General features: G+C 37.9%; 1 protein-coding gene across 5 annotated transcripts in view; it reads left to right on the top strand.

Annotated features, from left to right (window-relative positions):
• Pcdh15 (protocadherin related 15) overlaps positions 1-26,614 on the top strand; it is a 595,973-nt gene that overhangs the window by 156,520 nt on the left and 412,839 nt on the right. For all 5 annotated transcript variants that reach the window (XM_075979991.1, XM_075979989.1, XM_075979992.1 and 2 more), the window contains exon 3: positions 23,258-23,323. In XM_075979991.1, coding sequence (XP_075836106.1) covers positions 23,258-23,323 — 66 coding nt within the window. The remainder of the gene's footprint in view (positions 1-23,257; positions 23,324-26,614) is intronic.

The raw sequence follows: 26,614 nt of genomic DNA, 5'->3' as shown, positions 1-26,614 counted from the left end.
CATTGCCTCTGCGTGAGCTCCTGTCTTCAGGTGCCTGCCTTGGGTTCCTGCACTGACTCCTCTGGATGATGGACAACAGCTGTCAGCTGAAATAAACCTTTTCTACCCTAACTTGCCTTTGGTCATTGTTTTTTTTTTATCACACAAATAAAACCCCTGGTTAAGATAATGTGGAAAGAACAGAGAAGGCTGACTTCTAGTTTCAGACACCAGTGAGTTCTGAAACATATGGAAAAAATAATAAATCTAGGAAAACTGCTGCAAGATAGCATTTTGCTGTGGGTGACTCAGTTTTAATTAATTATTGTGGAATTAATCAACCATGCTCTGGCCCTCTCTCCCATTTCCTCTCTGAGATTCTGAGGATAAATTAGGGAGCCTCTGGGGTGGGGGGAGTTCCATTTATTTGCCTTTGCTTTTTGTTCTCTGTGAGTTAGCAGCTAGTCTAATATTTGTTTTCCCTCAACACCAATCAAAAAATAGTCACTCTTGCATTTTTAGTCTCTGAGGGCAATGGCTTCATATTTTGGAGTATTTTTCAATGCTTGCGTGTTAGTTTTCCTGAGGCTGTGACAAATGGCTAAGAGGAACAGTGTTTTTGCTTTGTTTTGTTTTCAAGGAAGAGTTTATTTTGCCCCCATCTATTCAGTGCACATTACAAGTTTCATTGTCTTTGGCTCTGTGGTGAGGACCATCTTGGTGAAAAGGCAATGATGGCACACACCTGCTCATAGTTCGTGGCCAGAAAGCAGAGAGTTGTACAAAGGAACCAGAGACTGGGTATTCAAAGGCATATGCCCAGTGACCTTCCTCCAATTAGGCCTTGCATCCTGCAGTTCCCACCACTTCTGAGAACAGCGTCACAGGCTGGGGACCAAGACTTCACAGGAGCCTGTGATGGCAGAAGTCAGCGGGCACAGCTTGGAATGCTGTCTGTCAAGTATAGCAATAAGCACAGCCACCTAGAGATGGGTCCTATCCTGCTCACAGCATCAAATCTCAGGCTGGAGAACCTTTGTCTGACAGGCATGTCCCGTACTGAAAAAAAAAACTGTCATTTTTTATTTTGTTTTGAAGAAAGTCAACATTTTTCTTTTTCATTGAACATTTTGAAGTAAAAACCAATTTTACCCTACATGCTAATTACAGATTTATACCTAAGTATTATGAGCAGTGCCAGATAAATATATGTTCTCCTGATGTGTCAGGTCTATCCCAATGCCATAACCAGCTAAATATGACAGGTGTGTTTTTCAAGTATTGGGTCAACTACTTCCTACTTGTCTCTGTGGTTGTGAGCCTACCTTGAAGGCAGAGCTGTCTCTCCAGCCCTTCCTTCTTCTTTCAGACTTATCACTGCATACAGATTCTAGCCTTTCTCACAATTCCAGGTGAGGAGTAAGTAAGACAATATGGAACACGTGATTCTCTTCCTGCTTTATTTTTCAGTGCTGTGGGTAAAATCCCAGGGCTGCTTGACTCTTAGAAAGTATTCTATTCATCAGTCTACCATCCGCTAATATAATGACATCCTGCCAAGTGTGTTTACAGAAACAACTTTGCCTTTGACTTCTCTTCTTTATTACATGTTTCTCTTTTGTCAACTGGGCAGGTTATTTGGCCTCTACAGACAGCCAAGCATTCTATTTGGCTGAAAGTAACACTGTATCTGGAGTGAATTTGCCGTTGGCACTGGTGTCAGTGATAACCTGGAAATTCCAGAAGCTAGTGTAATCCCATTCAATCCGTGGTTTTGTGCAAACTAAAATCATAGGCCAACAGAGGGAGAGGACCACAAACGTCACAGTGCTTCAGTGCCTGCCGAATTAGGTCTGTGTTTGTGTGGCCACCATGACATAGTCTTAAGTTGATAGCATTAGCAATAAAATTGTTCACTTCGCAACCTGGGCAATGATGCGAATTTATCATTCATTCTTAAATAAATGTGTAAGTGTAACATTAAGTGGTTCAGAGATAGTACTGAAATACAAATTAAGTTGTTTTAAAATCCACCTTGCTAGCAGATTTTTATTGTATTAATTTTCAGTTTTGAAAAATACTTTTAAGCAAAAGAAAGAAAGAAAGAGTTTTCAAGTCTTTGGAGACCAAATTGATTATGCTGCTTTTTTCCCTCACTAATACTATAGTAAATGAAAACACAGTCATTTTCCATAGTGTTTCTTAGAGGCCTATCTTTAAAATGGAGTTTGAGGCATTTGATTTTATGTAGAGAAATGAGTATAATATTGACCACTCTGCGTGGATAAGATTCCCAGACTGGTATTAAAACCCTGTGCACCATGATTATTATTGTAGAATAAAAATTAGCTTCTGTGTGCCTGATGGACACTTTTCCATCATTCCTGGCATGGTATCTTAATTTCTTCATATCCAGTATTGATTTCCAGGATTACATGTCAGCCATGCTATTAAATCCTCACAAAAGTCCATGAAATGATTCAATCCTTACATGTTGTAATAAAAACATTTGTTTTTATAATCAGCTTTAGGTTATTTTTTTTCAGTAGGAAAAATGACTTACTGACCAAAAACTGAAGAATGTTTTATCATGTATGTACATCACTTAATTACATCCCTTGCTATTTACTGCATAAAATGAATGCATAATATTTTTCTTTTATCCATTTAAGTTAGTAGTGCTTTTACAGAGATAACAAAGCCAAAGAATTAAAATAGTTTTGCCTTGTATAAAAACTCCCTTCTCCAATTCCTCTTTCTAGAGATGTAAACATAGTTACTTATGAACAGCAAATGTGTACAGTGCAGTGGGTCATGAACCCTTTGGAGGTCGCATGACAGATATCCTGCATATTAGATATTTACAATATAATTCACGACAGCAGCAAAATTATATCTATGAAGTAGCAATAAAATAATTTTATGGTTGGGGGGTCACCAGAACATGAGGAACAGTTTTAAAGGTTTGTAGCATAAATGTAGGCAGAGATGCTCACTAGGCTCCTGGCCAACAAACTGCAAAGAATCGCATGGAAACTATATTCATTACAACACTGTTTGGCCAATAGCTTATGCATATTTCTAGCTAACTCTTACATCTTAAATTAACCCATTCTATTAATTTGTAAATCAACATAAGGCTATGGCCTACTAGTAAAATTCTGGCTGGTGGCTGGCATCTTTCTCCTTCTGCAGCTACATGGCATCTCCCTGACTGCACCTTCTTTTATCCTGGATCTCTGCTTGGAATTCCCACTTTGCTCTATCCTGCCCTGTCATAGGCCCAAGCAGCTTCTTTATTCATTAACCAATGAAAGCAATACATATACAGACAGATTTCCCACAACAATTGGGAAGGTTAAAAACCACTTGTCTAGGGAAAGACAGAGAGGAACAGCCCTTTCCAATTCCCATTATTCTGATGCAGTCTGCCCAATGCTTTCTTTGTTTGATCCAATTATATGTTGCTCGCACAATCTCTGCCTTAAAATCCACCAAGATGATGCTAGACTGGATCTTTAAAAATTCCAATAATATTAAAAGAAATATTATTATGAATGCTTTGCTGATATGATCCATATGAAAACTGATTCATAATTAGGAAAGCCAGAGAATTAAATCAAAATCAAACACAGTATAATTCTGTTTAGGAATCCACAAAAGGTATACAACTTTCACAACTGTTGGAAATCCATTGTGTGCAATAATTTATGAAGTCCCCCAAAGAAACAGAACATTTCATAATAATATTTTTTGACCATCCCAGGAAAATTATATAGTTAGAACTCCTTCAGAGCAATAAACAAATTCCTTTAGATAAACCATGTCATAAATGGTGCATTTTCTTTTTACAATATTGAATTTTATTATAAGTTGTGTATGCTTTCTTAGCTAAAGCATCAGAAGCTAATTGCAAATTGCATACCATCAGAAGCTAATTTCAAATTGTATACCATGTTTAGGAGGGCAAATGGTTGGCCTTACAGGGATAAGAATAGAATTACGGAGAAACTCAAATTCCTTACAATTCTAGTTTAGGAATTGTGAAAGCAAGGGGGCGCCTCTTTATGAGTCCTGAGTGAAACTGCCTAAGCTTGGTGATTTCCCTGAAAATCACTGAACATTTGCTCCCTAGAAATAAAGTGAGCAATGGAGAAGCAGAATGTGCGTGTTGAATTTTAAAACACCATATCAGGTGATACGCAAAGTCAAATAAAAAGGGGAGTTGAGACCACAGGGAAACTTTTTATTTATGGTCACCAAATCTGAAAGGAGTGTGTGCCCTGTCCCCTAGATGCTGTGAGTGGGAGAATAAAAGCATTGCAATATGTATTTTCTACTTCTTATTGGTATTTCTATAGCTGTCTTATAAATATATCCCAAGTTGAGATATTTGTGCCTTCTATTGGCTCTCTGACTATTGAAACAATGGTGCCCAAAGAGTTGGAATTTCTTTTTTTATTTATTTATTAAATATTTCTGCCTCCTCCCCGCCACCGCCTCCCATCTCCCTCCTCCTCCCCCATCCAGCCCCCTCCCACGTCAGCCCGAAGAGCAATCAGGGTTCCCTGCCCTGTGGGAAGTCCAAGAACCACCCACCTCCATCCAGGTGTAGTAAGGTGAGCATCCAAACTGCCTAGGCTCCCACAAAGCCAGTACGTGCAGTAGGATCAAAAACCCATTGCCTCTCATTTCCCCCACTCCTCTCTCCCTCCCTCTCCAGTCCGACGAGCAGTCAGGGTTCCCTGCCCTGTGGAAAGTCCAAGGTCCTCCCCCCCTCCATCCAGGTCTAGGAAGGTGAACATCCAAACTGGCTAGGCTCCCACAAAGCCAGCACATTACGTAGGATCAAAACCCCTTGCCATTGTCCTTGGCATCTCATCAGCTCTCATTGTTCGCCATGTTCATAGAGTCCGGTTTTATCCCATGCTTTTTCAGTCACAGTCCAGCTGGCCTTGGTGAGCTCCCAATAGATCAGCCCCACTGTCTCAGTTGGTGGGTGCACTCCCTAGTGGTCCTGACTTCCTTGCTCATGTTCTCCCTCCTTCTGCTCTTCATTGGGACCTTGGGATCTCAGTCCGATGCTCCAGTGTGGGTCTCTGTCTCTATCTCCATCCATCGCCAGATGAAGGTTCTATGGTGATATGCAAGATATTCATCAGTATGGCTATAGGATAGGGTCATTTCAGGTTCCCTGTCCTCAGCTGCCCAAGGAGCTAACTGGGGACATCGCCCTGGGCACCTGGGAGTCCCTCTAGGTTCAAGTCTCTTGCCAACCCTAAGATGGCTCCCTTAATTAAGTTATGTGATTCCCTGCTCCTCTATCCAACCTTCCTTTCTCCCAATCAGCCCGTTTCCCCAAGTCCCCCCCATTCTCCCCTTCTTACTTTTCTCTCCCCATCTCCCCTTACCCCCGTCCCACGCCACCCCCAAGTTCCCAATTTTTTGTCCGGCAATCTTGTCTACTTCCCATACCCAGGATAACAACTATATGTTTTTCTTTGGGTTCACCTTCTTATTTAGCTTCTTTAGGATCACAGATTATAGACTCAATGACCATTATTTGTGGCTAGAAACCAATTATGAGTGAGTACATCCCATGTTCCTCTTTTTGGGTCTGGGATTCCTCACTCAGGATAGTGTTTTCTATTTCCATCCATTTGCATGCAAAATTTGAGAAGTCATTGTTTTTTACCGCTGAGTAGTACTCTAATGTGTATATATTCCATACTTTTTTCATCCATTCTTCTATTGAAGGACATCCAGGTTGTTTCCAGGTTCTGGCTATAACAAATAATGCTGCTATGAACATAGTTGAACAAATGCTTTTGTCATATGATAGGGTATCTCTTGAGTATATTCCCAAGAGTGGTATTGCTAGGTCCAGGGGTAGGTTGATCCCGAATTTCCTGAGAAACCGCCACACTGATTTCCAAAGTGGTTGCACAAGTTTGCAGTCCCACCAGCAATGGATGAGGCTGGGAGGAGGTGGGAATTTCTTTTTTTTCTTTCAATAAAAAAAAAGAAAGAAAGAAAAATATTAAAGCAAAAAAAAAAAACCCATTGCCATTTTTCTTGAGTTCTCAGTAGTCCCACACACTGAGACAATGGGGATGTTCTATCGGGAACTCACCAAGGCCAGCTAGCCCGGGTCTAAAAAAGCATGGGATAGGCCTGGATGGATGGCTCAGCCGTTAAAGGCTAGGCTCACAACCAAAATATAAGAGTTGGAATTTCTTAAGGGATCTTGTGCTGAGAGAAGGGAAAGGCTGAAGCCTGGTGTTGGCCACAGGAGAAACTAATTCACAGAAAAGGTTTACCCATTGTTCTAGCAACCTGCTGAGCATCTTGTTAAAAAGACAGGGACAGAGTCAATGGTGGGTCAGTGATGGGCAGGACCTTCTCAACCATGACTGCCAAGCTTTGAAAGTTTCTGACCTTCTGTTTAACCCTAAACCTCAAAACCAAGGGGAATTAGCTCATTGGAACTCTTTATTTTTGTCTACCCAGTGAGCCTTCACTGAATAAATCTCATTTCTCTGTTTTCCCACTACTATTGCCTTTTTCTAAGAGTAAATGAGGAAAAAATGTACTAAGTTAACATTATTGGGCTGCCAGAGCCCATGCAGGTTTGGACCTTAAAACCTTCTAAAATTTGGCTTCTGATTTTATTTTGTTTTAGAGGCAAGTTAGCAATAGATGTTTAAATAGGCCACTAAAAATTATATTATGCACAGATTCTTCTGATAATTTCTCCCCAATGAATTATTGACATCTTCTGAAGAGCTTCTATTTGGGTATTTGACTTGAGGCTATAGGTAACACACTGTCCAAATTGGTTATTATATGACTATGAAGAGCAGAATCATGGCTATCAGAATGTCCCAGAGGGAACATTCACATTGGCAGTTCTATTTCTATATAGCTTCACTGTTCCTACCTATTATAGGCCCATGTAGCAGTCTCAGAGAAGGCATGTTAAATATATGATTCTAACAGCCTCCCAATACTGTTGCCTGTGGGATATTGTAGACACCATCTTCAAAGCACTTCATTGGTTCTGAGGGAGAAATTCCATGACCTATCAAGGACTAGGAATCGTGTTAGTCTATCTTAATTAACTGTTGGTGGAGTTTTCCCATCCCACCAGCCTGCCCCCAAATTACCACACAGAGACTTATTATTAGTTACAAATGCTCAACCAACAGCTTGGGCCTATTATTAACTGTCTCTTAGAGCTTAAATTAAACCATATTTCTTATCTAAGTTCTACCATGTGACTCATGGCTTTGTTACCTCATTTTGTACAAATCCTGCTTCCTCTGCATCTGCTGGCATCTCCCCTGACTACCCTTCTTCTTCCCAAAGTTCTTAGTCTAGTTTCCCTGCCTAACCTCATCCTGTCCAGATATTGGAAAGTCAGCATCTTTATTAAACCAGTCACAACATAATTTACGCAATGTACAGAAGGATTATTTCACAGCATCAATCTTGTTCTTTAATATTTAGAGAAATTTGTTCTTTTTACTTTACAGGGAAAATAGGAAACCAGGCATGTAATTACCCTATTGATCATTGTAAGTGTTTCTGATCACATCTTTCTTATTGTTCTTTTCCTTCTTAGTCAGGTCAATTAACTACTTTTCAATATTCCTTATGAATTTTTCCACCATCCTTTTTCTTTTTTTTCACCATCCTTTTTCTTACAATTATTTGCTGATTCCCATGTTTGAAAACATGGGTATCATGCAATTTTTAGTATCAATTCCAGTGGACTGTCTGTCATGAACAGAAGAAATTACACTTATATTTTTCTCTCTTTATAACATACAATATACTTTGATCATGTATTATCCTCTCCTAACTTATCCTACATACCCTCATTTCCCTACCCACCCACATTTATATTGAGTACCTCTCTCAGAAAAAAAAATCAGATCAAAAGAATCAAACAAGGGAATCTGTTTTGTACTGTGGGATAATGCTCTTGTACCCTATAAAGATTTTTCACTTGTATTGGTTTAATAAAACCGATTGGCCAGTAGCTAGACAGGAAGTGCAGGTGGGGCAACCAGACTAGGAGAATTCTGGGAAGAGAAAAGACTCAGTTTGAAGTCACCAGCCAGGAGCAGAGAAAGCAAGATGAGAATGTTTCACTAATAAAAGGTACCAAGACACATGGCTAAATGTAGAAAGAATTATAAATTAAGTTAAGTTGTAAGAGTTAGTTAATAATAATCCTGAACTAATATACCAAACAATTTATAATTAATATAATGCTCTGTGTGTTTCCTTGGGGCTGAATGGCTGTGGGACCAGGTGGGGCAGAAACTTCTGTCAACAGTTTTTGCCAACTACTTCTGGGTATGGGGAATGTCCTGAAGTGTGGTTAACACATCCATCAAGACACCACTGGGGAAAATGATTTCTCCTATCATAGGAGGTATCAATCGCAAATAGCTTCTTTGTTAGAGGTGGGGCTTTCTGACTACTTACTCTTCTCCATGCTGGGATGCTGTCTGGTTTGAACATGTACAGGCCATGTATGTGTTATCACAATCTCTGTGAATTCATATGTGCACCATGCATGCTTCCTTGGAGTCATCCATGACTTCTAGGTCTTACAGGCTCCCTGTTGCATCTTTTGCATATATTCCTAGTTCTGAGGAGGGGTTTAATGAATCCATCCCATTAGGACTGAATGTTTCAAAGTCTTTCACAATGTCCAGTTGTGGGTTTCTTTGTTGGTTCACATCTCATACAAGAAGCATCTCTGATGATGGTTGAGTGAGGCCATCTATGGGTATGAAATATATCATTAGGAATCATTTTATGGAATGGCCACATATGTTGAGCCATTGGTTCATGGGATCTCATAGACACCTTTTCAAGTATCACAGGCTATTGACAAGGCTATTGATTGCTTTTCCCTACCTGATTGTAATATCCTATTGATGTGGGACTCCCCTCTGTATGCTGTGAATATGTTTTGCTACCATTGGTTAATAAAGAATCTGTTTGGGTTCTATGGTAGGGCAGAATATAGCCAGGTGGGAAATGTGAACAGAGATATAGAAAGAGAGTAGGTGAAATTGAAGAGGCACCATACAGCTGCCTAAGGAGATAGATGCCCTGGAGCCTTCCTGGTAAACTACAAGCCTCATGGTACAATACAAAATAATAGGAATGGGTTAATTTAAGATGTAAGAGTTAGTTAAAAAAGAAGCTGAGCTAATAGGCCAAACAATGTTTTAATTAATATAGTTTCTGTGTTATTATTTTGAGTCTGGGAGGCCTGGAAAAGAATGAGCGACCTCTGCCTACATCCTATTCCTGAAGACAACATTTATGTCATCAAATACAGACAATTCAAGCTGGTGCCCAGCTAGAAACCACAATTAGTGTTCATGGTTCTGGAAAATATTCTGTTTACTACTGGGGCAGAAAACTAAACACCAGTACCACCCAACTATACACTCTGCCACCTATAACTGTTACTGGAGCAAACAAGCAATTTATTTTCGATGTAGGGCCTACTTCATGAAATGGACCTGCTAATATGACCAAGAACCTGAGACTAGATGGGTCATGAGCCTAGGGGAGAACTTAATACTATTATTCTGCTAAAGGAACATTCAATAAAACTACTCTTGTATTTGAGTCTCAGAACCCAAGGAGCAGTATTTATGGGTCGCAGCTTTCTGAATCAAAGCCATAAAGAGCAACTAGATAATGGAACAAGGTAGCTGCTCTGCTTCTATGCCCCCTTCCTTAGGATTTCCCTTGTCTATTCTGAAATAAATGTGTTGTATAATTTGTTAGACTTTTTGTTTACTTTTCTCCTATGTTTCTGATATACCTATGTGCCCATGTGTTCCTGATGAATTTGTTAAGTTCAGAGATAGTAGTATTTACTTTTCTAGCTAACTTATTTAACAGCCCACCTCTCATGGTTTGTGTTTGTTTACCTAAACGAAGAAGACACCGAGTTATTCTGTATCTGCTTTGTACTCCAAATGGGGCAAACTGTTGTTCCATAATACGGAGTCACTCGGGGAAAGACACGCTCCCTGAAAACTACTGATTATATTCTAAACTATGAAGTCATTTAGTGTAATGAACAGCCTGACCACACTCATTTGATTTACAACAGATTTCCAATAGTCATTTCAACTCTCACATATGATCATACCACATTGTTCTGGAATATTTCTCATCTCCTAGTACACAAAGTGAAATTTGCATTTGGAAGCTTGGCAGAGGCCCCTCAAAGTTCAGGTTCATCATCAGCACTTGCCATTGCAGCTGCAGATCCACCCCAAGGGTTCAACAGATGATGGGAGCATCTCCAAGTCTATGAGTTGGAGAAACATTAGAGGAGCAACTTTTTGAGTTGAACACAATACTGTCATCTAGTTATGAATGTTTTTTTTCCTGCTCTATCTGTTAGTGATACATAGCTACATCTAAAAGGAAGATGTAATGAGAGAGACCATTTTCTTGACAGAAACTTAGTTATATTTCAGAAGAACATATTAAAGATTTTGGATCTGAACTCGAGAGGCGTGAATGCAGATCTTTCACTGCAAAAAAACTGATTGTGATTGTGAGTTCAGGGTTGATGATGGAATTATAATGAAATAGACTATTGAAATTGAAGTACTTAGATGAACAGATTATTGTATCAAATAAATTTATCTATCTGTTTTTCATAGGGAAACAAAGAAGCAAAAATAATGAGGTTATTTGTTATTTACATTGCATTAAGTCAATGATAAATTTTCTGGACCCCTAACTATTGGTCAAGAATGTTCACCTGAGTGATACAGCAAACAGCTGATTGCATCGTGTGTGTGTGTATGTGTGTGTGCGTGTATATGTGTGTATGTTGTATATGATGTGTATGCATGTGTGGTATATGCGTATCTCTGTGTTTCTGTTAGTGTACACATACCTTTGGATGACAGACACTAAGAGTCTTCCTCAATTGCTCTCCTAACTGTTTTTGAGACAGGGTCTCTCGTTGAATCCTGAGTGCACAATGGTGGACAGGCTGGCTATCATTCTCCAGGTTCTTTACCCATCTTACCCCCTTCAGCCTGTCTTAGATTGCAGATGTCAGCTATCATGTCTGTCTTTTTCATTGGTTCTGGGAATCTGAACTCAGCTTGGCATGCTTGCATGGAAAACACTATACCAACAGAGGCAACTTCCCATCCCAAATGACTGTGCTATAATGACACTACCAGATTAATAATGCATTTTAGATAAGCAATAGAGATCAACATTGACACTGAAGAGTTGGACAGGGAGGGCTTACTTCTCACTCTTCCATCAGCAGTCAGTGGAAAGAGGTGGGATAAGGACCACAATATTCAGAGGATTGTAAATTTATAAAAAGGCTAAAATGAACCAATTAGAAGCCCATAGGTATTAATTTTGATTATCAGTGTATTTCTATTACAAGAATCATGATATCATTTAATGGATGATATTATTGATATCAAAAAGGAAATTTTAATGATAGTCTCATCAAAGTCTAACTAATTTAGCATCCATTTATATTTGTCTTTAATAATGCACTACATAAATGTAAGAAAGTCTTGGAGATATTAAAATGAATGAGATTCTAATATTCATTTGTGAGCTATAGTTCAGTTAAAATAATTTTGGAGATTAAAAAACACATTAATGGACTATTTTCCTTCAAAAGCATACTACTGAAAGTAAGTATAGTTGAAAAAAAAAACAAAGATTTCTAACACGGTTAATATAATTTAAAAATATGATTAAAGAAAGCAGTGCAAATGATGGTCTGATGGGTTTTAAAACTGCTTAGTGAAGGCATATTTTCAAAGAGGAGAAAACTGTGTCATTTAGAAAGCCAGAGAAATTTAGGATGTCAAAGTAAAAATTGAATTTTGGTGGCTATACTTTCTTATATGAAGATAATTATCTTACTATATTTGCCCCTAAATTATTCTCCCAACTCATTTTCCAATTGAATTAGTTTATTCTGCTTTAATGTGCTGCTTTCTTGTTCTGAGTCATAAATGTTCACTTAATTCTATAATGCCCAGAGCATCCATATATTAAAAGCAGCTGATATGACACATTTAATTTCTAGGTTAACATCTCTTTTATTTAGGGCTGAGGCAGCATCAGTGTTGTGGTTCCACTTGGGTAAAAATCCATTCCTGTTTCCTGATAATGTGGTGTGTGGGCGTCGCTTCCTTTTAACATTCAGAGGAATTAGATATTTTCTACTTTTGTCATATTATAAACAATTATTTTACTTGATGATGTAGCTCAGTGATACAGGACCACATGCCGCTCGAGATTTCATGCCCAGCACCACAAAATTAATTAAATAAATAGCAATGGTTTTTGAAGACTAATATTGGTTTGTCCTAAAAAGAGATGAAAACTGAAACCTGGTAGAAGCTGCTCTAGAGACATATCTTTGTGTCCTTATGTCCAGAAGAGTTTTCAAAAATGCCATATCAAGAAATTCTTTGTGGAGGAGATACAGTAGACCATGTTTTTAAAGCAGCACCTATGAAGTAAGGCAGGAGTATAAAGAATTAAAATCTAGCCTGGGCTAACAGTGAAATGATGTCAAAAAACAAATGTATGAACATAACAAACTAATAAGTGATATCCTATCAAAAGATGCAGATGGAAATGGCAGTGCCTTCCACAAAGTGTGAAATCAGTGCACATGAATCGAGTTGTCAGGGCACATTTCAAACGAGGCCACTTAATGTAAAATTGTACAAATACTTCACAGAAGACAGGTTCCCTAAATACACAAAATTGCCAAGCTGTAAGAAAAATGTAGAATTAAAAGCACCTAATGTCATTTCAAATTTTCAAATGGCAAAAAGCAATGCTAATCCTTATAAGGGGATGCCTTCAAATTACCTTTACCTATGATAATGATACCAGTGTTTTAGAAAATCATTTGCTGCTGAATTAGTAAACTTAAATATCCACAGTGCCCCCAACCCCTTTCTGCCACCAGGATGCCAATAACATTCTGGCTTCATGAAGTGCATGCCAGGATATGCACTGGGATTTTTTTCATAACATGGAATATTAAGGCTATGGCTATTTCTGTCTATTTTTGTCAGTATTGGGATACAAATACATTTATTTTATTGTGCCTTTATTGATGACCACCTTTATGAAAATATTAGATTTTCTTTTTGTAGACCAGATATATTTGTCATTTCTAAAACAGGTAAAACAAAATGACATAAATAGAAGAACATTGACAGAGATGGTAAGAAAGCTTTTTGACAATATATAGTTTGTTTTAGAAAAGGGAGATAATGTTAAATGTTTTGTTGAATTTCTGGATGTCCATAACTTTTGTAACCTTTTAAAACCCTTATTAGGTTACTTTGTACATGGTAGAATATCCTTCTGTACAATAAAAGCTAGGAAAATTGATTTCAAGTACAGGGAAGATTGCAGACTGGATGAACAATACATATTCACCCCTAATTTGAGTGTCAGTACCATCTACAGCTTTCCCAGGGTGACATGACAGCCATCAGAATGCAAGGCCTATGGCTCAGTTGTTCAAGAGAATAAAAGCTGGTTGACCACCCCCCGCCCCCAGGTCCTTTCTCTCTTGTTCCTATCGCTGACACATCCAGTTCTGAAATCTACATTGAGTGCAGCATTGTGTAACCATCATGCTTCTTGATGAAAATCAAACAATGCACTCTAGAGAAGTTCAGCATGGTATGGTGACAGGCAGCTATCACCCTGGCTTAATTGCATGTAAATCTAACTGTGTCCTGGTTTTCCAGATTATACACTGTAGAATGCTTTGTTATACACTGGTTATGAGCCCCTAATCTCTTTAGAGTCTGATGCTCAGCTCAAGTGTTTTCTTGCTTAAAGTTTGTTCTCTCTCAAATATTTGCTGCAGGTTTTCTTATAATGAATAAATATAATGTGCATATAATTTTGGAACTCTAAACATTAGTGCATAACTAGAAGTAATGATAGTAATATTTTTTCGGAGCTGAGAACTGAACCCGGGTCCTTGTGCTTTCTAAGAGAGCACTCTACCACTGAGTTAAATCTCCAGGAAACTTTACCCTGGTTATTAGCAAGAACAGGAAACACTGTGCACTGTGAAACCCTCTCTCTGGCCACTCTCAAACGTTTTCAAACAACACAAATACATATTTGTAATGACTGCTTTATTAGTTAAATCCTTGATATATATGACATGTAACACATGTGGCAAATGACTTAGAAAAATCAGAAACTAAAGACAGGTATTACAAAGGGAAAGTCAAAAGAGACAGAATACTATCTGATCACAGATAGTATTTTCGAGTTTCTCCTAGAAGCGTGATTGGTACAACATATCCAGGAAATAGGTGCCCAGATGCCCACTGTCCATTGAAACTGACACCAATGACCTGCTCGTTTCCTACACTCCCCGTTCAACCTCACCTTAGATTATTTACTACCTTTCATCATACCGGGGGAGTGCACTTTTCTTTGCAGATCACATCAGCCCTGGTGGAAAATGAACCTGTGTGGGTGGAGCAGTTTTATGGACTCAGGTATTCATGATATGAAAGTAAAGCCAACAATTACAACAAACAGAGAAACAAGAAAACATAGTCACTTATTACTCTACCTCTCATACATGCAGATGACGTTCTAATAATGATAATGTATCAAAATTGCATAATTATATAATTATTTACTAGTCTACTTTAACAATAACAAATACTTAATTATTTCTGCACTGATATAATCTCTGAAGTAAAATTCTGAGATTAAAAACATTGTCTTAAATATTTGCTATATGGATTTACAACTTTTTCCTTCCTTTTGTTTTACTTTTATTCTATCTTTTTAAAACTATCTCTAAAAAAAATCAACTAGTACTTTCTTTACCAAAATTTTTGACAAATTTAAAGAACAGAATTTTCATTTTATGGTATTTGGTTTTTTGGGTTTTTTTTGAGGGGGTGGGGGGATTTTCGAGACAGGGTTTCTCCGTAGCTTTTGGTTCCTGTCCTGGAACTAGCTCTTGTAGACAAGGCTGGCCTCGAACTCACAGAGATCTGCCTGCCTCCCGAGTGCTGGGATTAAAAGCGTGCGCCACCATCACCCGGTTGGTATTTGGTTTTTTATAAACTATGTAAATATAAAGACTTCTAAAATAAATCTTTACTTTTCTCTTATTTAAATAGTATGCATAAATTACATATATATGATAAATTACCATCAATACTCTAGCCATTAATAAGTTTAACTTGCCATAAGGCAGTAAAGCTGTCCTAGCGGACACAGACATTACTCCAGACCACATGTTTTGGAGTTCTGTATACTCTGATAACTGTTAATCTCCATCATGGAACTCAGATTGGAAATCTGCTTTCTTGCCTCCCTTCATCCACACATTCTTTACTCTTGACTGCTTCCTAATTTATGTTTACCTTTTTCTAAGCATCAAGACAGGACAGATAGTTTAAAGACATGATATAGAACTCTTGTCCTGATACAATCTTTTGATTATGGCAACGACTATTTCCCCAAGGATAACCAAATAACAGTAGAAACGTTACCAAGCTTCATAGGGAACATAAATCAAGAGGATACCAAGTCTAACAGCACAAAAATGTAAGGCAACCTGAAGAGGTCTACGTCTGTATTGCTAGTACTTTAGACATTCTGAGGAGGTTCATTTTGTCCTTTATGTAGGCCAGCAGCACAGGGAAGTGAGACACTATGAAGAGACCTGCACTGATGTTTCTCATACTTTAGATATTCTAAGAAGTTCCATTCTCAGTCTGTGTAGGTCTCTGTGTATGGGGAAAAAAACACATTTGATTTACAGTACTATTGAAGGCTGACATGGAGAAAGACCATGCAGCTTATAGACCAAGAGCAGCACAATTTTAATAAAGTGTTCATTGGGCTTACTCAGTATGTAAAATGTGAGATACACAAATGAATGAAAGGAAGCACAGAATTTTACCCCCAAGTCTCATAAGCAACAGCAGGTCTTCAAAGTCTCAGTCATTTGTAAGGTTCTTGTTAAAAGAGGAGCTTGTGAGTAGAAGCACTTACAGATCTTTCCTCTTCATATGTTGAATATTAGGAAGGGATAGATGCATGAAAATGTCATTGCTCTATGGGAGGGCTATTTTAGTTTTTGCTATACATATGCATGTATAACTTGCCAGTAAGAATTTTCTTTCTGTTCAGAATGAATCACATCAGACTTCTTATTGGAATTGACTTCTATTTTGTTCTTTGAAGTGGGTATGATACAGAAAGAAATTATTCATTAAATGGCAAAATATCACGTTTAAGCTGGTGACATACAAAGACATTGCTAGCACTTTGTCCCTCTGGTGTCATATGAAGAGAAGCTAATTTATGGGGGGGGGGGTTGAAATTCCATGTTCAGACTTGCCAGCGATGGCTTTCTGGCTTGCTGACCCTACGCAGATTCTAATCAGTTACTGTATCCAGGGAAACCCTGAGATAACAAGATGAAATGAATAGGGGAACAGTGAACAGTCTTGTGTTCATTGATATTTTACCACTTTTACACATTTCCTTGATTCACTGTTTTCTGCCCCAATCCCTGTCTGTTCCTCCCTAGATGTTTCCCTTTTGATACTTGAACCTCAAAGTTAATTCTCTATAGCATAAAGATGGAAGAGACTCATAGCTGCCCAAGATGCAGAGAATGAGCAACATCTCCCCACCCTCAACAAGTCCCTATATCACCCTCTCTAAGACTCAGGGAGCGTTGTAGAAGACGGGAGACAAGTATATTGGAGCAGGAAGATAAGGTGAAGGACTACAAACTGCCAGACTCTGCAACCGTTGCAATAATTAGTTGTTAATTAATTGTTAAATAGTAGTTGTTAGTTAACAACTATAGTTATCTCCACTGGACCCACACAGGAACATCCCTATCCACATTCAGACAAAGAAGTGGGGGGGGTGCTCTCGGAGCCCAACCCTCTACCTTTGAACTATGGGCTTTTGACAGACTCCCTGAAAGGAATAATCAGTTTCTTTCATTTTATACAAATTTCTGAGCCCACTGGACTACAAAGGGTTGTTCTAAATCCATTATCACACAGCTAGTTGTGCTGAAGAAATTTCTGTAAATTTGACTCATCTGAGAGGGGGGAACCTCAACACACACACAAAAAAAATGCCTTCATAAGACTGAACTGTAGGCAACCCGGAATGGCATTTTCAGAATTAGTTATTGATGTGGGTGGGCCCAGTACATTGTGGGAGGGGGTCCTGTGTATAAGAAACCAGGCTGAGCAACTCATTAAGCAACACCCATCAATAGTCTCTGCATCAACTGCTGCCACCAGGTTCCTCTCCTGTTTGTGTTCCTGTCCTGACTTTTTTGGATTATGAACATTAGTAAGTGTAAGCAAAATGTTTTCTTTCCTTCCCAAGCTGCTTTTTGGTCATGGTATTTATCACAGGAATAGAAACCCTAACTAAGACACTAGCCCTGATAAAATCAGTGGGTAACAAAAACAAAATCTAAATGTGACGGAGATTTGTGGGAGCTAGTGTGGACAGGGATGGCAGGGATGTGGAAGGTAAGAGTGGCCAGTATGGAGTATATGCATGTAAATTGACTTTGATTAATAAAAATAAACTATTAAATAGCATAATGAAAACTGTTAACTTCTGCTACCCGCATATAATCAAAGTTTATCTTCTAGCCATATGAAATATATTTTCTTCTCCCTCCAGCAACTTCCCTGCTTATGTATAAATCAGAGATATTTAAGTACAATTTTAAATATCTCACAGCAAACCCTCTGATCCTCTGACTCTGACAATCTTTCCACCACATCTTCCCTATGTCCCCTGAGCCTTAGGTGTGAGAATTGCTTTGTAGTTGAATCCATTTGGACTGGGCACCACAACTCTGCATTTTCTTTGGCTGTGGTCTTCTGTAATGGTCTCTTTAAAAATTCAAATTTTAAAAATTCTCTTTAAAAAATTCAAAAGAATGAAGACAATTTGATTAATGTGCAAAATAAGTCAACATTGAAAAAGCTTTAATAGCGATGCCCCTCTATTTCATATTAGATTATTAAACATTAGATTTCAAATGTCAAAGCATAATACACTTTACTATCAATCTCAACTAGAAATGACTGAACTTAAAGATTAGATGAGTGAATTAAATTTGTATTTGTTTGCCACAGAGATGAAAATTCTCTAATTTAACAATTGTATCAAATAATTATAGTAAGTTAAAAACTTTGGTGAATCTAATATGGTCAGATAATTATATAATACTGATAAGGAAGTGACTAATATAAGCTATATTACAAATCTCAGTCTATAGAGTTTCAGGGGTGTGCCATCATTCAGGCTTTACGAAGCCCGGGTATCAGAAGTCTTTATGCATTATTTGCTTATGGCACAATTCAGCAGAATCATGATGCAAAAGACTTCCTCACTGCTGACAGAGTAACTTATTCCATAATATTTGTTTCATCCAGACAACTGGATAGTCAGTGTATGAATCTCCAGTGGAGGCCATGAATAATGGTAACAAAGAAGCATGTTCTCCCTTTTTAGAGAAATGGAGACCCTCTGGTTATAGAGATAACAACAGTCCTGTCCTCAGACGAGTGAATTTCTATCTTTTCCCGGTTTATTGTACTTTAGAAAATTTTAAAGGTTAAGAGGCAAAAGGGAATGTTAATTTATAAAGTGGTCTTATCTGTAAGACACACTATAGGATTATATAGAAGGTCTAGGATTTTAACAGATTTTCTGTGCCTGACATCAGATTATTTCAAATTGCTATGATGATACAGGCAATTGTAAGAGGGCGCATCAGGGACTCCTACCAAGTCAGGGGCCAGCAAAGGTTTTCCTGGCAAAGTGAAGCATAAGTTGACATCAGTAGAAGATGCAGGTGAAGAACAAATGAGTCACAAAGAGTAAAAAATGGGAAAAGAAAGAAAGAAAAAAAGAAAGAAAGAAAGAAAGAAAGAAAGAAAGAAAGAAAGAAAGAAAGAAAGAAGAAAGGAAAGAGCAATAAAATCATGCAATGTCAGTATGTATTGAGTTTAGCTCTGAATGAAAGAGAAAGAACTAAGGAGAAGAAAACACCTGGATTCTGCCTATAGTTGGAACATGCACTAAATACACTTGAGAGCTAGGGAAAGGATTTATGCTTTTAGCATCTGGTAGGTCATTTAACATATTTTATTTTTTTCCTATAAATATTATAATGCATTGAGTTCTGGGCCACCAAAACACTTAGTTTTAACCTGAAATAAATGATTAGTCATTTTCAATGATTTTATTATTTCTTTGAGAATTTCATATAATGTATTTTGAGCATATTCATCCCACCTCGCTCAATACTTCCTATTACCACCCTCTCTACCCTCCTCTCCCTCCCCACCCAACTTTGACATTTCTTCTTCTTTTATCTACTTTCTTTTCCTGCGGAGTCCAGTTTGTGTTGGCCCAGTCTTGGGATTCAAATCTCACGCCTTTCATGACATGTCAATCTAGGACTTCCTTCTGATTCTCAAACCAACCAACCAGCTGTATAAGGTCATTGACAGATAATTGGAATACATTTAGCATGAAGACATGTCTGTAGAATAAGCCACCTTGATCCCAGATGTTGGCATTCACACCTCACATTTAGTAGCAAATAAAATGTTGGAAATATGTAAGGCCCTAAGAGGTTGAAAGTTTTCACCACGGAAGATAAATATGTGGTTTCACCAATATGGTGAAGAGTAAAGTAAACAGACGGGAGAAGCCCATTTCCCAGGACTCCTCACCACCAACTAACTCACCTTTCTCATGGCAGGTGGGTTCTTCACAGGCCATAGAGAACAGCTAAGTTCAAATTGCCTCCTAGTGTTCCCTTTTATTTCAATTAGGGTATTTTACACTCAAAAAGTCCTTATCTAGTCTATCCAAAATTACTTTCTTCTCAAGACGATTTTAAATAAACTTGTTATTAAAAATGTTTTCGTGCATTTCAGAGCTAATTATACTTTCATGAATGCATCATTTCAAAACAAACACTTGAGCTGCTTTGAATAGTGTTATTAATAGATTATGTGTCTGACAAACACATTAGTGTTCTGAGTTTAAAAGTAATAAAGTAAAAATGGGCTTGGGCCAATCCTGAAGTATCAGTTGGACATGGTAACTTATTAGTGGAAAATGGGAGCCCGATAAAGGATCTAACTTAGAAAAAGTTGAGTTAAACCCTTACTTTGTGGCTTTTTCTATTACTATGGGGAAGGACAAGGGGAAAATGAACTTCCAGCAGATTAATGCATTAAACATATATGTTTAAGTATGTCTAGGAAATGATCCTTGAACCAGGGACTGTGTACCAACTAGGCCTGGGTTTAAAAATCTCTCTCTCTCTCTCTCTCTCTCTCTCTCTCTCTCTCTCTCTCTCTCTCTCTCTCTCTTCCTCTCCTCCTCTTCCTCCTTCTTCTTCTTTCTTTCTATTTTTTTTGTTTTTTTCCCCTTTGGTTTTGGTTTAGCTATGTTAAGATCTCTCCTTTCTTTAAAATGTGTTATTTTTTATTTACTCACTTGCTTGTGCTTATGCGTGGGCCTATGCATGTCATTATGTGTATAGTGATCTCGTTCCTACAACTTGAGGGATTTGGCTCATTTTCCACCACATCACATGTATAGATTTCAGTTTTGTAGGCTTGATGGCAAGAGCCTTTTCCAGTTGAGCCATCTTGTTAGCTATAAACAAGAAGCAAACCAATTAAAGTTTAGTAGTTACATACATTAATTTCTTCCCTTTTCTTTCATCCTGCCTGTTGAATATCTTATTAATTAAATACCTTTCTTCCTCTTCCAGTTTCACTCTAGAATGTGACAGTTTTACCCATTCTCTGTATCTGTCATGGTTTTAGGCCATTTCAATACATGGGTGAAGGTAACAGTCCTGGAGATTACATGCTCTTCCCATGTAGCTGAAAAGACAAGTGCAATCTACAACCTCCCTCTTCATGGATGCATCGGGATTCCCACTCCTCCGTGCTTCAACCCCTTCTCCTTCTCATTGTCCATCTGTCTCGCCACACAAATTAGTTGTCACTGTATCCATTCACTTATTTCTGTCATTAGTGACTTAAGAAAAATAATTGGCTCCACAAGCACGGCATTGAACTCTACCTGTGTTTAGATGTTATTGTTCCTCTGGTCTCAACTCTTTCTACTAAATACCTTTGTTCCCATGAGATACACAGTGGTGTTTTCATACAAAAATACTTAGGATAGGAAATTATGAAGAATTTTCTTTTAAGCATGATTTGGGAGGCCCACACATGAGGATTCCACTGCCCATCTGCCAGACTTTCAGTCTTTACTAAAAGACACATCAATGGCAAGAGTACGAGACAGGGAAGAGACCATCTCATGACAAAGGAAGACAGGGGTGGAGCATCAAAGCTAGGTTCATCACTTCAGATCACCTCTGTCTTGTGGAAACTATTAGGGTTCTAGGAGAACTATATTAAATCTTTCTGGGGATGATTCTCCCATTGTCCCCGTGTACCATATTTCCATATGTACACCACTTCCTGTCACTGTTGTTCAAAGACTAGGAGGCTGGAGAAATGCCTAAGGCATTGAAGGCTAAGCTCACAACCCAAATACAAAACATTGAACTACTAAAACGGGAAAACTTAGGGACCCATTGATTCAAGCCTTAGTTGGGAAAGAGAAGGAAAATCTTAGATGGTTATTCAGAGTTTCTCTTTACTTCAAACAAAGCACATAATATGTTTTGGCAAAAAAAATACCTTCTTTTAACTCTATTATGAACTGCATGCAGGTAGATCTCATGAAATGAAAAGATATACCTAGGAACAGGGCGTGTGGGAGGCCGGTAATAATTGCTCTGTAAGAACAGAGGGGATAGGCAGAGCCAAGCTGTGGGGAGGTGCAGGAAGCTGGGAAAGGAGTAGAGAGTTAGCATGGCAGGAACTCTGAAGAGACTGGCGAAGATGAGAAAAAGCTGCAGAGCTCCCAGTCTTTTCAGTTCAAAAGAGAAAATGCGCACTTACCTCACAGAACTGGGCTTCCAAAGACTGCATGACCTGCCCCGACATGCATAAAAGGCAGGAAACATTTTTTATGAGAAAACTTGAAATTGCTTCCAGATAGCACATACATGTTAGCCACGTGTGTCACATTACTTTCCAGCATGCATATCCATGTGTCGTAAATCCGCCTTAGCCTATTGGATTCTCCAGAAAGGGTCTTTGCCTCTGAAAAGTACACGTGGCAGCTTGAGAACTTAGCCTTCATAGTCAACTTGAGAATGTTATAATGTTATTTTTAGAGCCATTGTTGAGTTCAATGAGGCAAGGTGAGTGTTTAAAATATGAATTCATGACCACTTCTGATTGATAGACATTACTCCAAAGATTTCAATGTAAAGATAAAAACTCTATAAGAAATTTAAATATCTTAAAAAAACCCTGTATACATGTATTTTGTGTGATTGTCACTGCTATAATTCTATGCTAATTATTGGATGTATACATTATCTAATTTTCATGTTAATAGATTAGTACTATAAAATCTGATGTATTCCTTTTCCACAATTCACTAGGTAATTCATCTATTATCATAGAATGAATTTTACGTATCTGTAAACTTCCCGCTAAATATATACGTGTATCCTTTCTTCCTTTCTTTCTTCTGTTTTCTGATCTGCCCCCACTGCTGATTCCGTCCTTTGACTCCAGACTGGCAATATGAGGGTAAGGTGACTTAAAATAACCCCCACCTCATGGCACCCCTTGCTTGTCCATTTTCCCTTTATTGTTTTTAGAGCATTATTCAAATTCCATCTACTCTCTTTAATTATACCCTTTACCACAATTAATTTCCAATTATGTTTGTTTCTCTTGTGAAGCTTTCTCATGGCTTATCTAGTTAATCATTTCTCTATGTTACGTCTCTGCGTCAGATTACCATTCCATTAGCTCTGTCCAGAAGAACTGTTTTCCCAGTCATCTTTGTTGGTTTCACAGTAAAGGTTTAAGCAGTGTTTGGTTTGGTGTCATAGAACTTGTGCGGGCCTTCGAAAATGTTTTCTTTTACTAGTAAAACACTTGGAATGTTGTGTATTGAGTTGGTTGTAGTTTTTAAATATCACTCTATATCTTGAGTAAGTTCTTGTGCACTTGTCAATTACAGTCTTTGATTATCTTTTCTCTAGATTGCAAACTAGCTAGGGGAGGCCCGCCAGCTACCATCGTGGCCATTGATGAAGAGAGCCGGAATGGTGAGTGAGTCCTTTATTTACCAATACTTTCTATAATAAGAATTCCTTTTTATTTAACATTTGGTTTGATATGCTCAGAGACTTCACATAAAATGTTTTTAAATCAAAGTCCATAAATGATTCATCTCTAATTTTCGGTCCAAGGCTTTCAAATATATCACTTCTAGAAATGCTTCATTTGGTTATGTCACAAAGGACTCTAGTGATGAATATAGTTTTTAGTTCTGTATGAGCAGTGACTTATCTGAGTTAGCACAAGCATGAATCTTACATGTGCTGGGATGCTTCTGTAAATAGGGAGAATTGACAGGCACACGTAGAATTATCTGACTGAAATGCAGTGTGTTCCTCCAAAGAAGGAAGCACACTGTGAGTGCTATATGGAATCTCGTAAAGATGAAGACACAGTGAGACACAGTGGTTGAGCATGGGTAGCAGGGAATCCACGTAGAGTGGAAAGAGAACTAACGCTGCCAACAGGGAAGTAGCCCGAACATGGACTTTGTTCATCTTGTCTGCAGTCATTAGGAATAATAGTGAACCATCCTGCAGTATATAAAACAATATGATTTCTCAAAATCAAAAATATACGCAATTTTGTTCCGGAATTCTCATTCTTCATGTGTTTGAACTTTTAAAATAGTCATAAAACACCCTCCTCTCTCAGTCATATGGAGATGATGTTTGGGGCCATGCTGGGTGAGAGCGTTCTGAGCATTTTCTCCACTGTCCATCTAAGTGATTTTCCTGGGTTGTTGCCAGTGTACTTCCTGTCCTAAGAGAGTTTTCTTCTGGAATTACACTTTAAAAAAGGAATTGTGTCAAGAGGCTCATTGAAAAAAAATGGGTTTTCCCCCTGCAATTCTATTGAGACTTGCTTTGAGAACATTAACCAGCATTAAAGCAACATAACATTATAACAATAACCTACAATTCATTATGGATTTATTTTTGAAGGCTGCCCCTTTGACTTACCTGAGAAATCACTATTAAGTTCTCCTTTCATCCACGATCTTTGTAAGCAGTTGGAGTATCTGCACTGTCGCTGGCCTCCCTTTAAAAAATGTTAAGAACAAACACTATTTTTAACATATTAGGTAATTATGAAAATGTATTTTGGTTATTTAAAAATTAATTCCATCCATCTACAATGAAAACATATGGAGTGAGTAATTGTGGCCAGCTTGAATAAGTTGGAACTAAATTATAATTATATACAAAGGAAAAAATGTATTAAAGTGCTATAATAGGAAGAGACTCTTTTTAATAAGTAGATCTTTGCTTTTCTTAAAGTTAACTATTTCTATTCAGAGCAAACCTATATTTCTTGAAGATGCATGTTTGACTTTTTTAAGCAGAAGAATGAAGCTAATGAACATGCCAGAATGTCTATGTATGTCTTTACTTATTTTTAACCAATTCCTTTGTACTTAAAATTGAGCTGAAATAAAATAGTTGCTTTTACTAAAGGAAGTTGTGCTAGCATGTGACTCTACAGGGCTTGCAGGTCATGCCACATTACGGGTGCCTTTCTCCATTAGTGCTAACTGAGCCCTGGCTCTCTATACGGTGCTGGGAGATATTGTCAAGGCTGCACTGGTGTGTGAAGAGAGGTTAGCTCTGCTGTTTAAGGCAGCATGAGGATGTTGTGCTTCTTTCTTGACATATTTTACAAAAACTGCCAAGTCCTCAGACTGCTGCCAAAGCTGTTTGAGCATCAACACACGGTATAAATATCAACCGACAGTAAATGTTTTGCATTTTTCTTTTTACACGAAATTTATAAAACTATTGAGATCAGATGCATCTCTGCCAGAGCCTGTCATGTGCACAATCCCCTTCCCTGTGAGACTCTCAGGGCACAGCTCAAGACATGGTGTTCATAGTCTAGGAAACCCAAAAGACTTCCCATTAATCCAGGTGCTTTTAGTCCTGATATGAAACACTGTGTCAATTTCTTCTTTCCTATTTTCAGAGGTAGTAATAAACTCTTATGTATCCTGATTTTCCAGGATCCAGCAAATGGGAAAATGTTTGCAAATATTTCAGAAAGACCTTTATAAATATTGAGGCTCTCACCTGAGCCCAGTCTGGGTCATGGCCTTTTCAATGAGTTAAAGATAGACCACTAATATAAAACAGTGGTAGTTATGATTTGATGTTTTCTGTATTCCTCTTCTTCTCCCTTCCCCCCACTCTCTCATTTCCTCCCACCATCAAATTTCTATAATCATACAATTATTTCAAATCAAGCATCTGTGTTACTTATTAAATTCCACATTTAAATAAGATAGATGACTCAGATCATAAGCTGTTGAAAAATATATCAGAGTTTGTATTTCCTACATGTGCATTTGAAAAGATTATTTTTTATGGTTAAGTATGTATTATGGTAACTCAGCAAGTGCATTTGCCACATTGCTCTACAAAACTATTGTCAGCCAGAGAAACTTAGTTCTCTCTCTCTCTCTCTCTCTCTCTCTCTCTCTCTCTCTCTGAGTATATTTACACAAAACTGTGGGATAATTCTTGAGCAAAGACTAGTTACTAACAAAATTGGAATGAACAAAAGACAATTTTAAATAAACAAAAACTAGAGTTCTTTACAAGAGATTCTTCACTTGGAGACAAATTGTAACAACAGAAGAAACTAAAATTTTGGCGATTCAGGGGTGGTAGTATGCCCTTCTAATTGCATCATTCCTGAGGCATAGATAGGCGAGTCTTTGTGAGTTCAAGGTCAGCCTTAGCTACATAGCAAGTTTCCGGCTAGTCAGGGCTACATAGTGACACTCTGCTCAAAAAACAAGGACAAAAATTTCTTAGGGCTAATTTACAAGGATCGTGCTATCTTACAATGTATTTAAATAGATACGATATTGTAATATAGATATGATATTATAATATGCTTGTAAGTTAGTCCATGTCAATGTCAAACCACTGGCCTTTGATGCAACATAGTAATTCTAACATTTGGATAACTCAGAAAAAAATCTTATTTTATTCTATAAGGTTGTAGAGTCCTAACATTTCTAACTGCAGGAAAAAAGAATGAGCCTTTGTATAACTTTAGCGGTTTGGTGGATGCTACCTAACATTAAAAGCCTGATTTCAAACTCATCCATCAGCATTGCTCTATTTCCTACCCAACTCATCATCAAGTCTCTCTGAATTACTTTGTTTACAGTGAAAGCAGCTCACAATGATGAAGGACTCATTTTCCTGTGAATTATAAAATTATCATGTCAGGCTCCCCCATATATTTAACTGCCCTCATGATTACTATTGTGT

This window comes from Microtus pennsylvanicus, chromosome 7 (assembly GCF_037038515.1).
Source record: "Microtus pennsylvanicus isolate mMicPen1 chromosome 7, mMicPen1.hap1, whole genome shotgun sequence".
Classification (NCBI taxonomy): domain Eukaryota; kingdom Metazoa; phylum Chordata; class Mammalia; order Rodentia; family Cricetidae; genus Microtus; species Microtus pennsylvanicus.
The sequence above is the reverse complement of the archived record's forward strand: the minus strand, read 5'-3'. Positions and strand labels throughout refer to the sequence as shown.